General features: G+C 46.4%; 1 protein-coding gene across 4 annotated transcripts in view; it reads left to right on the forward strand.

Annotated features, from left to right (window-relative positions):
• Positions 1-12,261, forward strand: part of AQP8 (aquaporin 8) — a 79,119-nt gene extending 66,858 nt beyond the window's left edge. For all 4 annotated transcript variants that reach the window (XM_085629459.1, XM_085629461.1, XM_085629460.1 and 1 more), the window contains 5 exons: positions 1,677-1,938; positions 5,512-5,638; positions 6,145-6,359; positions 6,760-6,894; positions 11,621-12,261. In XM_085629459.1, coding sequence (XP_085485585.1) covers positions 1,677-1,938; positions 5,512-5,638; positions 6,145-6,359; positions 6,760-6,894; positions 11,621-11,669 — 788 coding nt within the window. In that variant the 3' untranslated portion in view covers positions 11,670-12,261. The remainder of the gene's footprint in view (positions 1-1,676; positions 1,939-5,511; positions 5,639-6,144; positions 6,360-6,759; positions 6,895-11,620) is intronic.
• The last annotated feature ends 2,036 nt before the right edge of the window (positions 12,262-14,297 follow it).

Here is a 14,297-nt window from a genome sequence, read left to right on the forward strand (position 1 = left end):
ATCAGTGGTAAACAATGGGTAGGCTATATGCCTGTATGTTCTTGGTACGACCACACTATGTCTTGCGACATATGGTGCATGCGCTGCCTTTTAGGCTGGACCTAAAAACGGTCTAGGGGACAAAATAAATGACCTACACACTGGCCTCGCAGCGCTAGATTGCCTGACAGGCCTCCCAGTGCCCCAATTTATGACATTCCAATTTAGGATTTTAAGTGCACTGAAGGGTGCTTGGAAATCCATGAGAGAAGGGAGCAGAAGTAAGGAAAACACAACAGGACAATGATTTATGGGGATACAAAGATATGAGGGACATTCATGGGGCAGAAAACAAAATCATGTGTAGACTTCTTGCCGTCCCCCCCACTCTTGCCGTCCCCCCCACCACTCTGGCTTTCATCTTGCATGAGGAGCTTGGATTGGGGTATATTTCTGACCTTATAGCCGTTGCGCCCATGCTGCGTTGGTTGAGAATTTGGTCCAGTCCCACCACTACCCTGAACCACAACGCTGTAGCGGACTGTACTGCACACGAGGGGGCCCTATGTATCCCCTGGTCAAAGTATATTATGGAGTAAATAAAATGGCTAGGCCGCCCGACCTGTACTCCAATCCCAGGCCTTTAGGCTCCGCAGGTATCAGGGATATCAAACATCAGCTTTTGGCCAAGCAGCAGGGGCTCAGGGAGGGTAAGGAATTAGCCAAGTCTACTGTGAGAAGGTATGTCACACTGAGTCTGAGCCCACAGGTACAGCCTTACTTGTCACTGGTTACTAATGCGCACCATCGCTTCGTGATAACCAGATTCCGATTGAATCTGGTACCCTGGTTATTAGCCTTCCTAAAGGCTACACAAAACCTGGAGGATTTAAGCCATGTCCTTGTGACAATTTCTCTGAGCACGATCCTCTACATTTGAACTTTTGCTGTGATTTTTATGACCCCCTGCGCAAAAAGTTTATATTTCCGCTGCTCAGAACTGGCCAATTTGTTCAAGTCAGGCTCGCATTACTATACTTACAAATGCTTTCCTCTCCCATGGTCTGTTTTGGGGTTACAAGCTTTTTAACAGGGGCCTTAAGACTTAGGAAGAGGTTGCCTACGCAGTAGCAAGGCTGTATCTGTCCAATTTGCTTTGGTGATCATATGTCCCATTCCGTGCCCGTCACGGTAATTATCCAGCCCGTTTACCAAGTCATGGCCTCATCACTTTTCACGTTACCAGCTGAACTTTACTTTTATCATGGCACTTAGCGCTAGTTCTTAATAATGAGTTTTCAATTTTATTTGTCTGTATAACTAGTCCTACCTATGTTCACCTGTGCGATTTGGATTTTTAAATGTACATGTGGAATCTTTTTAAGCTATTGTAATTTTCTTAAATGGAAAGAGATAAGGGCTTTGGCATAATATGGATATTGCAGATTAAAAGGAAGGAGAGTAGAGAGGAACAAACCTACTAATGTATTTTCCAACTTTCTTTTATATACATTTGATGTCACCCTTTCTTCCTGTTTACCCTTTAAAGACAGAGAAGTACAAAAATAATAATAGAATTTGGCCAAGCAGGTGGAATGATTTGCCTTGTTCCTCATACAGTAGTATTGGTGTTGGATTGATGGGGTTCTTGGTTTTTTTCTTCATTATTTTCATGTAAGTCTATCTCGCTTCTCCAGGGGGACCACCAATGTCGGATGCAGAGTTTGGCCGCATGTCCATCAAAGATGGCGACTCAAACCACAAGCCGATCTCCAGATGGTCACACTGGTTCGAGGCATACGTGCAGCCCTGCATTGCCGAGGTCATCGGCACCACCATGTTCCTCTTTATCGGCATCATGGCAGTGGCGAGCAACACGGACGGCACTGGCAGGCTCCAACCCGCCCTGGCACACGGCCTGGCCTTGGGGCTAAGCATCGCAGTCCTTGGGGGCATCAGGTAGGCAGCAAGACGCCCTTCCGTTACAGTGTTAGATGGACACAACACAGTGCCCTCACACATTAGGAGGGGACAGGGGCATCGTTCCAGAGGTGGTGTTTGGGGTGTTACACCTCCCTAAAAAATGTTTTATGCAGCAAGTAGTTGGGTACAGTGCTTTCAGTTGGGTAATGCGTAGTGTCTGTCGGATTTCACCTGATATTTTTACATGCCCACGCTGACAAAAACACACACACTCTCGTCTGTTTTGAAGGCCACTCCCCCTTCAGCCCCCCTCATGACCTGATTCACATGTAATGTGTTTTAACAAGATATCCCAGCATGACTGTTGGCAAATCTGAAACTCACACAGCCCCAATCATACTGACCAGACTATGCCCCTGGGTGGGACTCCTCTACTGGGGAACTGGGAGATTCCTGACATGATGATCATATGAGGCGTGCAGACGCTACACACACCTGTATGTGGAAAATATAATGCAGGCGTGGACAAACTAGCAAGGGCCATCATTTAAGGTGTTCCCTGATTTGTGAACCCATCAACCTTTCTGAGCCCTTGTTAGTTATCAAGAGGGGGTGTTGAGGAGCAGTGAGTATTTTAATCTATTTGTACACCCTCAGGAAGAGAGCAGGTCATTGAAGGGCCATCAAGTGTTTTATTTTCAATTTTAATGTCCCAAGGAGAGGTCAGGCCAAGCATGGGTGTCTTGCTTTATGTCGATCCTTTTTAAAGTTGATGTTATGAAGTGTGTAAGTGACTTTGTAACACTGCAGCTGCCCGTAATACGAGTAATAATCAGAGGAAAATGCATGGCCCACCCGAAAGACTCGCAGTTTAAAAAACATCATTAGTAAAATGACGTTTTTTATTGATTTTAAATTGTTGTAAGCATTTGTCAGCCACATTTAGGTGAAAGGATGTTTATTTTTTATTTTTGTGGAATTTGCTTGCAATATATATATAAAGGCTACAAGGACATTATAGTTTGGAAACATTTTTTTCTAAAGACCTTAGAAATTAACTGAAAAAACCAAAGGTTACAGGGACGTTATAGTTAGGCTCACATTTCACACGTACAAAACCAATTAAATTCAGCAGTTATAGTTATGTGAGCTACTTATAACTTACGTCCCTGCAATGCACTGCTTTTGACCTCACATTTTGCATCAATCATGACATGGTCAGTGACATCACTCATGACATCACTCATGACATCTCAAATGACATCATTAGTAACATCACTGATGACATCACTGATGACATCATCCCTTGAATGTAAGTGTTTTGTAAAAGTTTCTGAGACTTTAAGATACATACTATGCTACAGCATACGTTAAATTACTATTTTTTCTGTACTAGTCATTAGCCATACTATTTCTAACATATCTCTTTTGAATGTCTGTATCGGTGTGTGAGTAGATGTCTGAACGGCAGTGTGAGTGGGTGTGTGAGTAGCTTTATGGTTGTGGTGTTAGTGGGTTTGTGAGTAGCTATATGGGTGAGTAACTGTGTGAGTGGTTGTATTAGAGAGTGAGTGGGTGACTGTCTGGGTGAGTTAGTGGCTGTGTGAGTGGCTGCATAGGAGTGTGAGTGGCTGTATGCCTGACTGAGTGGCTATGTGAGTGGCTGTATAGGATGAGGGAGTGGGTGTGTAAAACAGCTACTCACTCACCCATAAAGCCACTCACACACCCACTCCCTCATCCAATACAGCCACTCACATAGCCACTCAGTCAGGCATACAGCCACTCACACTCCTATGCAGCCACTCACACAGCCACTCACCCACCCATACAACTCACACACCCAAAGAATTACTTACATATCTATTCACACATCCATGCAACCCCTCACATTCCCACTCACTCACCCTTACAGCCACTCACACAGTCATTCACTATTTAATACAGCTGCTCACACCCACTCAATTACCTATACACACACTAAAACAGCTACTCACTCACCCATAAAGCCACTCAGTGTGTGTATAGGTAATTGAGTGGGTGTGAGCAGCTGTATTAAATAGTGAATGACTGTGTGAGTGGCTGTAAGGGTGAGTGAGTGGGAATGTGAGGGGTTGCATGGATGTGTGAATAGATATGTAAGTAATTCTTTGGGTGTGTGAGTTGTATGGGTGAGTGAGTGACTGTCAGTGGCTGGCTAGGTGAGAGAGTGGATGTGTGAGTAGCTGTGTTGGTGAGTGAGTGGAAGTGTGAGTGGCTGTATGGGTGAGTTTGTGGGTGTGTGAGTACCTCTATGGGTGAGTGAGTGGCTGTGTGAGTAGCTATAAGGATGTATGTGTGAGTGTGTTAAGTGTCTGTGTGACTAGATGTGTGAGTGGCTGTAATGGTGACTGAGTGGGGGCATAAGTGGCTGTATGGGTGAGCTAGTGGGTGTGTGAATGGTTCTATGGATGTGCGATTGGGTATGTAAGTGATTCTGAGGGGGTGTGGGTGGTTGCATGGGTGAGTGAGTGGCTGTAGGGGTAAGCGAGTGGTTGTGTGAGTAGCTGTATTGGTGAGTGAGTGGCTGTATGGGTGAGTGTGTGGGGGTGTGTTAGTACCTGCATGGGTGAGTGATTGGCTGTGTGAGTGGCTATAAGGATGTATGAGTGGGTGTGTAAGTGTCTCTATGACTGGATGTATGAGTGGCTGTATTGGTGAGTGGGTAGGGCATGCATGGATCTATGGATGAGCAATTGGTTGTGTGAGTACTGGTATGGGTCTGAGAAAGGGTACATGAGGGGCTGTGGGGCTGTGGGTATATGGGAGGTTCTATCGGGTGTGAGTGGGTATGTGAGTTGTTCTGTGGATGATGTCATGAGTGCTGTCATTTGAGATGTCATCACTGATGTCACTGACCATGTCCTGAGTGATGTTATATGTCAGGTCAGAAGAAGTGGATTGCAGGGGCGTAAGTTATAGTTAGCTCAGGTAACTATAAGTGCTGAATTTCAATGGTCTTGTACAAGTGAAGTCTGAGCCTAACTCAACTGTCCAGGGATCCTGTTTTTTTCAGGGAATATAAATGTTGCAAAAAAAGATGATGGACAGAATGCTGAACAGTGTATAACATTCACTCCTGTGCAGTCTAGGACTAAATCCATTGTTTTTTTGCTTGCCACCCCATTCCAGTTTAGACCCAGCCATATGCAAATCAGCCTTGACCCTGCTCCTCATGAGAACAGTCCAGCCTGAACTGCCAGGCCAGGTCCTCCGGGGACTGAAAACAAGCATTCTGGGACCAGTTTCGGGGTATCACACCTCATCAGTCAGGCTAGCTTGAATCTGGTGGCATAGCGAGCACAAGACCTACGTCTGGGCATACTCTTGCCACTCGGAGAAAATTGCAAAACAAAGATGATAGACAGAAGGATGAACAGTGCCAAACATTCACTCACAGTCCAGTCTGGAGCTAAATATATCATTTTTTATTTGCCACACCATTCCAATTTGGACCTAGCCATATGCAAATTATTCTTGACACCCATCATCTTTGTTTTGCTTTTTATTTTGTTTGTTGCTAGTTTGTTTGCCTTTATTGTTTCACATTAAGTCTCATGTTTTTTTCAGTGGCGGCCATTTTAACCCTGCAGTGTCACTGGGGGCAACTATCATGGGAGGACTGAATATTTTCATGCTGATACCATACTGGATCTCGCAGCTGTGTGGAGGGTTGATAGCAGCAGGACTGGCCAAGGTGAGTCATACATATTTTCTATAAATGCCAGAGTACTCACATTGTAGAAGGCACATTTCAAAAACCTTTTTAGGTTGAACTATCTTGAATAAATCAGCAAACTATATGCTGCCTGCTCAGCTCTGAGTGTTGTGTTTCTCGTCCCAAACCCATTGTGTCATTCCTTACTTTCTTATGCTTCTGTGTTACACTACTAGGGTTCCCTTGGAGCCCACTTATTTGCCATTGAGGTTCCTTATATTTTGCAAAAATGAGAACTCATTGAGTAAGGGTCTTTACAAAGAGTCAAGGGAATGGGCCCCTAGCAGGTCGGAGAGGCACAGGTTGCCTGAAAGACATCTTGGTTCAGAAAGTTGGATCATTACCCAATATTTTATTTCTTTGGAGGGTTGTAATCCCGATTTGCATGTTAGAGTGACTCTTATTACCATCTGGTATCATCAGACTTTTAAGCTGCCTCTTGGTCTGTGCTGGCCTGACTTTTAACCAAGTTGTTTCTGATGCAGGCCATGACCCCAGAAGACCAGTTCAACAATGTCAGCGGAGCTGCCTTCACCACCATCAAAGTCGATGAGCAGATAGGCCCTGCTATTGGCGCTGAAATCATCATGACGTTCTACTTGGTGCTCGCGGTCTGCATGGGAGCCATCAACGAGAAGACCAAGACCCCCCTGGCTCCGTTCGCTATCGGCTTCACTGTCACCGTGGGTGTCTTAGCTGGGTAAGGCGGCTGGAACGACTTTCAGGGCTTTATATTCATCTCCCTTGTTTGCTAGAAGCCGTCAAATGAAATCCTGTATTTAAATGATAATCAGTGCTCCCTGTAAGACTGAAGACAGGGACCTCGGAAAGAATTTTACCAAATATTTGTTTGCTCAAAAGGTACTAAAGGCACCTTTCAGGGCATTGTTTCCTCGTTGTTACTCATTGATGGTCCTGCAGTACTGCTTAGGACAGCTCCACGTATCCACATTGTACCCTAGGAGAGTTTTATCACTTTTACTTGCGACAGCCCTTTGATTGTGTGATGGGTTCTCACCATCCTCATGAGCGGTTGGTTGTTTCTCTTGTCGGCTTGTTTTTAAGTGGCCACTGACCCTGTGCCTCTCCTTCCATTGCAGCGGAGACGTCTCAGGAGCCTGTATGAATCCTGCACGTGCCTTCGGGCCCGCAGTGGTGGCCGACTACTGGGACTACCACTGGGTGTACTGGGTGGGCCCCATGGTGGCTGGAGTCCTGGTCGGGACCATAATACGGTAAGGAGCTTGGAGCATAACTTGCAGATGCTGAAGCTGAGAACCTGGCTCTCTGTGTTGCCGTATAACCTAGGGTGACACTGAACATAAGATCACAGCGCAGTGCAGTATTTTTAAGGTGTGATTGTGTATTCAGAACATTAAAGTGTGGCATGGTAGTGTTACTATTGTGAGTCTTTCAAACTGTAGGGCTCTCCCAATATTAATGCAATGAATCATCTGATATTTCTCAATACAGTTGTTCCATAGTAATGCTGTGAGTCTGCACATAATAGTGCAGTGCTTCTGAAGTTATGTTTTGGATCTAACACTGCATAGTGCAGTATTCCAAGAGTAATGCTGAAGGTTCACTGCTCTATAGTGCATTAAACCTGAAGTAATGCTGGGGATCTAGTACCTAATTGTGCAGTATTCCCAAAGTAATGTTATCAGCCTAGCACTGTATAGTGCAGTATTGCACTTTGTAGTAGCGTAGTGGAGTATTCCCTAAGTAATGTTGTGATCCTAGCTTTGTATAGAGAAGTATTCCCACAGTAACATTGGAAATGTTCCACTCTATAGTGCAAAATTCCCAAAGTAATGCTGGGAATCTACTACTCTGTAGTGCAGTATTCCCAAAGTAATGTTGTGAGCCTAGCATTGCACAGTGCAGTATTCACATAGTAACACAAGTTCTCTACACACTCAATAGTGCAGTATTCCTGAAGTAATGGTGAAGATCTACCAACCTGTAGTGCAATATCCCCCAAGTAATGTTGTTAATCTAGCACTGTATAGTGCAGTATTCGCGAAGTAATGCTAGTGATCTATCACTCTGTAGTGCAGTATTTCCAAAGTATTGTTGTGAGCCTAGCATTTTGTGGTGCAGATGTTGGGAGGGAAAAGTCCTCTGCTTGGTAATGTACTTTCACCCGTGCCCTGAGTGCCAGCTGTACTGATGTCTGGATCCATAATGCTGATATTTGTTGTCATAGGTAAACATGAATCATGTTTATGCACCATGACATAGGCCTGTCTCACGGATTGTGGTCTTATTGGACATGGGAGGGAGCCCAAAACGATACCCTCATAGTGGTGAAGGCTCCTGCCTTCACCGGGAGCTAAGAAGCATGAGCACGGTGGGGACAGCATACCATGTAGTGATCAGGTCCTTCTTACCCTGTGCTACTGGAATGAGGCCTACGGGCTCACTCAATTAACCCCTTCAGCGCAGCGCGGATTACCGCGCCGTGCTGAAGGTTCTATTGAGCAGGAGGGGCCGTGACGGAGCGGTTCCGTCATGCGCACAGAGCAACTGACGCGCATGACGGAACCGCTCCGTCATGCGCATTGAAGGGGTTAAATGTTTTGCTGCTGTAGGCTTAACTCGCCACTTGTCCTTCACTGGTTTGGTGTGAAGTGCTGCGTTGGGTGTGTGTGTGCCTGTGAATGGTACAACATACTGGATAATGCAGTACTGTGCAGTGTGTACACGTTAAATGAATGTGCTGGGTGTATGTGCACCTGTGAGTTGTACAGTACATGAAGGATGTAGTGCTGAACAATGTGTGCATGTTGAATGCATGTGCTGGGTGTTTGTGTGCCTGTGAGTGGTACAATACATGAAGGATGTAGTGCTGTGCAGTGTTTGCATGTTAAATGCATGTACTGGGTGTTTTTGTGCATATGAGTGGTACAGTACACGATGGATACAGTGCTGTGCAGTGCATGTATATTAAATACATGTGCTGGGTGTATGTGTGCTTGTGAGTGGTACAGTACATGAAGGATAAAGTGCTGTGCAGTGGGGTATATGAAATGCATGCGCTGGGTGTATGTGAGTCTGTGGATGGTACAGTACATGGCAGACTATGGGTTCCATTTTGGGAGACCCAGGCCTGTCTGGTGAAACATGGAGTGAAGGTAGAGAGATTCCCCCGGAGGGATTTGTGTAAGTTGGGTGTGACACCCAATGAGGTGGGGAGGATCAGGCATCCACGGTACAATTTAAAGGGTGCTCTTTGATTATGAGAGAGCCCACAAGCAAGGGGCCTAGACACATCTCAGGAAGGTGATGGGGCTGAGAATCTTAAAGGGTAGGGCTGGGAGCCTGGGCTTACTTTTTGGCACACATATCACTGTCGCTGACATTCGGGTGTGAACTCTAGTCACTTCCATGGCCTATCATGTGGGTATCAGCTTTGGAGTTGCTCCTGCTGTGACAGACTGCTTTCAAGAGGAAGGAGTGGGTACTTCAAAAGGAAGTGATCCACCCCTAATGTAAACTTCAAAGACTCAGACTCTAAATCACATTTGATTTCTGGAACTGGACTATAAGAAGGGGAGCTTCAGACCCCAAAAACTGTCATCTGCCAAGCAGCCAGACAGGTTGTGTGAGGAGGAGGAGCTCTGCAGGTCTTCTGCCTGTCAGGATTTGGGGCCAGGGCCTGCTAGTCTTCCTGATTCGTGAGGGGAAGTCACCCTACCCTCATCCAAGACCACCTACCCTGGAGCGTCAGGGGAAGTCTCCCTACCCTCATCCAAGACCACCTACCCTGGAGCACCAGGGGAAGTCACCCTACCCTCATCCAAGACCACCTACCCTGGAGCACCAGGGGAAGTCACTCTACCCTCATCCAAGACCACCTACCCTGGAGCGCCAGGGGAAGTCACTCTACCCTCATCCAAGACCACCTACCCTGGAGCGCCAGCCTGCTTGTAAAGACCAATATGCGCTGTGAGGTAGAGGAGAGCTTTAGAGGAAGTAAAGTTCAGTTGGTAGCCCTGTTGAGTGGATTGCCTGTACGAGGTGTGAGGAGATGGCTGTCCTTGTGCAAGATGAAGTCAGCGACCCTCATATGTCAGCATAGGGCCACTGTGAATTAAGCTGCATGTAGCGATGTGCCGATCGAGCTGGAGCCAATCCAGGGGGGGGCACTTTGTCGATCAAGCCAGAGTCAATATACTGAGAGAATGTGATGACTCCATATGCCAGAGAGGGTTAATGCGATCAGTAAGACATGTGACCTGGATGTAGTCTTTGTCGGAATCAGGCTGCTGTGGAATCCTGCGCACCTGCCCCGGACAAAGGACTTGCACCAGGAACTTCACACCACCAACCCCCATCCATTGTTGGAAACCAGAGACTTATCCTGCAAGGAAGAGCCATTGGGAACCTACAGTCACTGCTGAGGCACAACTGCATCTGAGGAACTCTAAGACCAATGAGAGCAACTCGCCAGGGCAGCAAACTCACCTGAATCAGCTGCTGATGCTTCAGCACCTGTGTAAGGAGCACGCTCAAGAATTCTGGTCACTCCGATTCTGCGAGGTGTGGACAAGACTGATTATCGGCCAGTCGGCCCCTGGGGAACTTGCTGCTAGATATCGTTGCAGCGGTAGACCAAGAGTCAAACATGGACTCTTGAGACTCGGACTACTGGAGGGGTTTCCCTGGATGGTGCCTAATGAATGGGGAATAACCACTATCACTAGGATCAACCCCCACGGTTGGGCCCTGTAGCCCCTGTTTACCCCATGGCCTTCTGAATGGGGTTGTGACAACAGTATTCCCACAGTAATGATGGAGATCTACTACTCTGTAGTGTATTTCCCCAAAATAATGCTGCAAGCCTAGCGTCGCATAGTGCAGAATTCCAATAGTAATGCTGGACGACTGCCCTCTGAGGTCAGTATTCTAAAAGAAATGCTGGAGATCTACCACTCTGTAGAGCATCATTCACAAAGTAATTTTGTGGCTCTAGCATTGTATGGTGCAGTATGCCCAAAATAATACCTGCGAGTTTCCCCTCTATAGCGCAGTATTCCGTAATGCTGGGGATCTGCCACTCCGTAGTGCAGCATTGCTGCAGCAATGATGGGGATGTGGCTCTCCTTAGTGCAGCATTCAGTAAAATAATGCCGTGGACCCAGTGCATCGCCGTGTACTATCCCCGCACTCCTGCTGTGGGTGCAGCACTGCCTTGTTCAGTATTCCTAAAATAATGCTGTGCTCTAGCATGCTTTATGGCAGCATTCCTACAAGAAAGCAGTGGCGCTAAGTCAGTATTCTTGTGTGAACGCTGTGGTTAGGGCACTTTTTGGTGCACTAACCCTCTTTGAATGGTGTGGGGCCGATGCACCATACAGACTAAGTGCAGTGAGGGTGGGGTGGGGGAGAACGATGGAGGGGAAGAGAGAGACCAGATGAGAGAGAAAGATGGATGGACTGAGAGGGAGAGAGGAAGGGCGAGAGCTGGATGGAGAGAGTGAGAGCAGTAGCGCTGTTACACATTTTTCTTGTGCTTCACGTATCGTGTCAGGCCTTGAAGCACTGTGTTCATGAGGTTTGGTGTGTAGGGTGCTATGGCTGAGTGGTGATATGTTATGGAAGTGTATAATATGTCAATCTAGGTTGCCTTTGCCGATCATTTGGGTGATTTCTCGAAATTACTGCCCTGCTTTCATTCCTTAGCTTTCGAACTAAAATTCGGATTTGCTTTAGCACTGTTATTTATTCATTCGTAGGGTTTGTGGTTTCGTTTTTGTTAGTTCAATTTGGTATACGTGTATATGTATTAAATCTGCATACTATTTAGTATAATATAATGAATGTCATAAATGATAATAAAAAAGTAGTTTAAAAAAATCTATAAATAGTTTGGCTATAAACCACCCAAAAGGTAGCGAAAGGTTGCCATCCAAACATACTTTCTTGACGACTAATCCTGAACTCTTTTCTATGCAGGCTCCTCATTGGCGACCGAAAAACGCGCCTGTTCTTGAAGGGAACCTGAAGGGCGCCCGAAGATGAGTCCACGCGCCCCAAATAATGGACTTTGAATAGTTCGCTGAGAGCGTGGCTGCTGCGGACATGACCCGTCCATAAGTAAGGCGACGCCAGCCAGATGGAAACTCCTCCACGCCCCCTTGCGCCGGCGGGCTGTGATATCCCATAATCCACTGCCGTTCGGCGGGCACCTGACGTCATCACTAAAGGACTCTGGGAAGGAACACCACCACCTCGTGGCGCGGTTAGAACGTCCACGAGGCTGCAAAGTGAACCTGCCGCAAAAATGGCGCACAAACACAACAAACAACCTTTACTCGCGCTGGCCTCTCACGAGAGGCCCTCCGGTCATGTTCCTGTTAACTAGTTTTCTGGTCAGGTCAAACACATTTACCTTTGACTAGAATCGGGGGAGAGCCGGTGTTATCCTACAGGTGCAGATATAGGCGAGGATGCAGAGGAGAGCAGACGCAGAATGGCAGGTGGAATGGATGGGGTGGGGGGGAGAGCTGGGGTTGTAGAAGAAAGAAAGGAATGAAAAGTAGGGAGGGGGAGGAAAGAAGAAAGGCTTGAATGAATCAATACATTAAGAAAAGAAATCAAGGAGGGAAGGGGAAGAAAGGTCGATGGAAGTATTGAACCGAATAAGGATGGGAGGAACGCAAGCAACGAGGGAAGGGAGAGAAAGGGAGTGATGGAAAGAGGGGGGGAAGCAAGTGATGAGGGAAGGGGGTGGGTGACTGAATGAAAGGAGGGAGTGGAAGAAGGAAGGAAAGATGGGATGGATGGAAGGGGTATGGATCGAGGGAAGCAGAAAGTGAAAGGAAAGAAGTGGTGAGGGCAGGAAGATAGGTATTTACTAGAAGACTTTCTTCACAGAGGAGGATAAAATGTTGAAATAATGTATTAAGAGATCAGAGGAAGTAATGGGGAGGGAAGAGATAGGGAGAGGGAAGACATGAAATAAAGGAAGAGCAGCCTGTTCAATCTAAACACAAACCTGACAGCCTTTAAAGAACACCTGTTGGCTCGAGCCCGCGGCCAGAATTGCTTCATTTCACAGAACCTCCCCTTCTGTGGCTACATATAAGTATTACTGTATACGACAAATGACAAACGCCCGCACCAGCCAAAAAATAACTGATGTAAAATATATAAATAATTGTAAATATATAAATACAAATTTTTGCAGAATTAAATATTGTTACAAAAATAACCATTGTTCATTATTTTGGGTGGGTGAATGCCAGCTCAGATTAGGCCGGGGTGGATGGAGGAGTGAAGAGTGGTGGCGCCATCTCGTGGCACGTTATCACCACTGTTGGTTGCTTTGTATAATCACAAGTGTTATTTAACCTCTCTGGCCGAAACCACATCAGCCCTGCCGACCCACTGGAGTAAATTGAGTATCGAACTTATTTGAAGCGAACCATGTTAAAATCAGCAGTAGCCCTATCATGGGCTTTGGCACTTAAAACAGCTAAAAACAACGGTATTGGCCAAAAAGACTCAGCACATGTGTGCTGACAAGAGGTTTGATGAGAGTGAACGTTTTCGGACATCTTAAACACGACAAGCATTGGCAAAGCCAATAGGTCTCGCCTACAAAAGAGCTTTTTTTGTTCATGTACTCCAGCGTGGCTGCGGATCAGCAGGGCAAGTGGCATAAATGAGAGTGATGTGGAGTGTCATAGAGTAAAGTGGAATGTTATGGAGTGGCATAGACAGTTGTGGAGCGGAGGGGAGTAGAGTGGCATGGAGTAGATTTGTGTGGCATGGTGTGGGGTAGAGTGTGGTGAAGTGTTGTTTAGGGAGTAAAGGGTCGTAGAGTTGAGTGGTATAGAGTGAAGTAGCATAGAGTCTGTTAGAGCGTCATCAATTGGAGTAGAGTGTTGTGGAGTGTTGTAGAGTGGCATAAAGTGTTGTAGAGTGGAGTGGCATAGAGAGTGGTGGAGTGGCATAGAGCAGAGTTGAGCAGAGAGTATTGCATAGAGTGGAGTAGAGTGTTTTAGAGTAGAGTGGCGTAGATTACTGTTGAGATTACTGTTGAGTGGAGTGGCATAGGGTGGAGTAGTGTAGTAGAGTGGAATGGCATAGAATGGAGTAGAGTGTCATAGGGTAGCGTATAGTTTAATGGAATAGAGTGTCAAAGAGTGTAGTGTAGTGTGGAGAGTGTGGTGTCGTAGAATGTAGTAGAGTAGCCTAAAATGAAGTGGCATAAAGTACAGCGGTGCAGAGTAGATTGGCATTGAGTGTCTTGGTTTTGAGTAAAGTGGTGTAGAGTGCAGTGGCGTAGAGTAGAGTGGTGTAGAGAGCAGTGGTGTAGAGTGGTGTAGAGTACAGTGGTGCAGAGTAGAATAGAGTCACATAGAGTGCAGTGACGTAGAGTGCAATGCTGTAGAATTGTGTAGCGTGCAGTGACGTAGAGTGCAGTGGCATAGAGTGCAATGGTGCAGAGTAGTTGGTGTAGAGTGCAGTGGCATAGAGTGCATTGGTTTTACGTAAAGTGGCGTAGAGTGCACTGGTGTAGAGTTTAGTGGTTAAGATTAGAGTGGCGTAGAGCGCAGTGGAATAGAGTAGAGTGGCATACAGTGGCACAGCGTAGATTGAAGTGGCATAGAGTGGAGTGGCTCAG

This window comes from Triturus cristatus, chromosome 10, assembly GCF_964204655.1.
Source record: "Triturus cristatus chromosome 10, aTriCri1.1, whole genome shotgun sequence".
Taxonomy (NCBI): domain Eukaryota; kingdom Metazoa; phylum Chordata; class Amphibia; order Caudata; family Salamandridae; genus Triturus; species Triturus cristatus.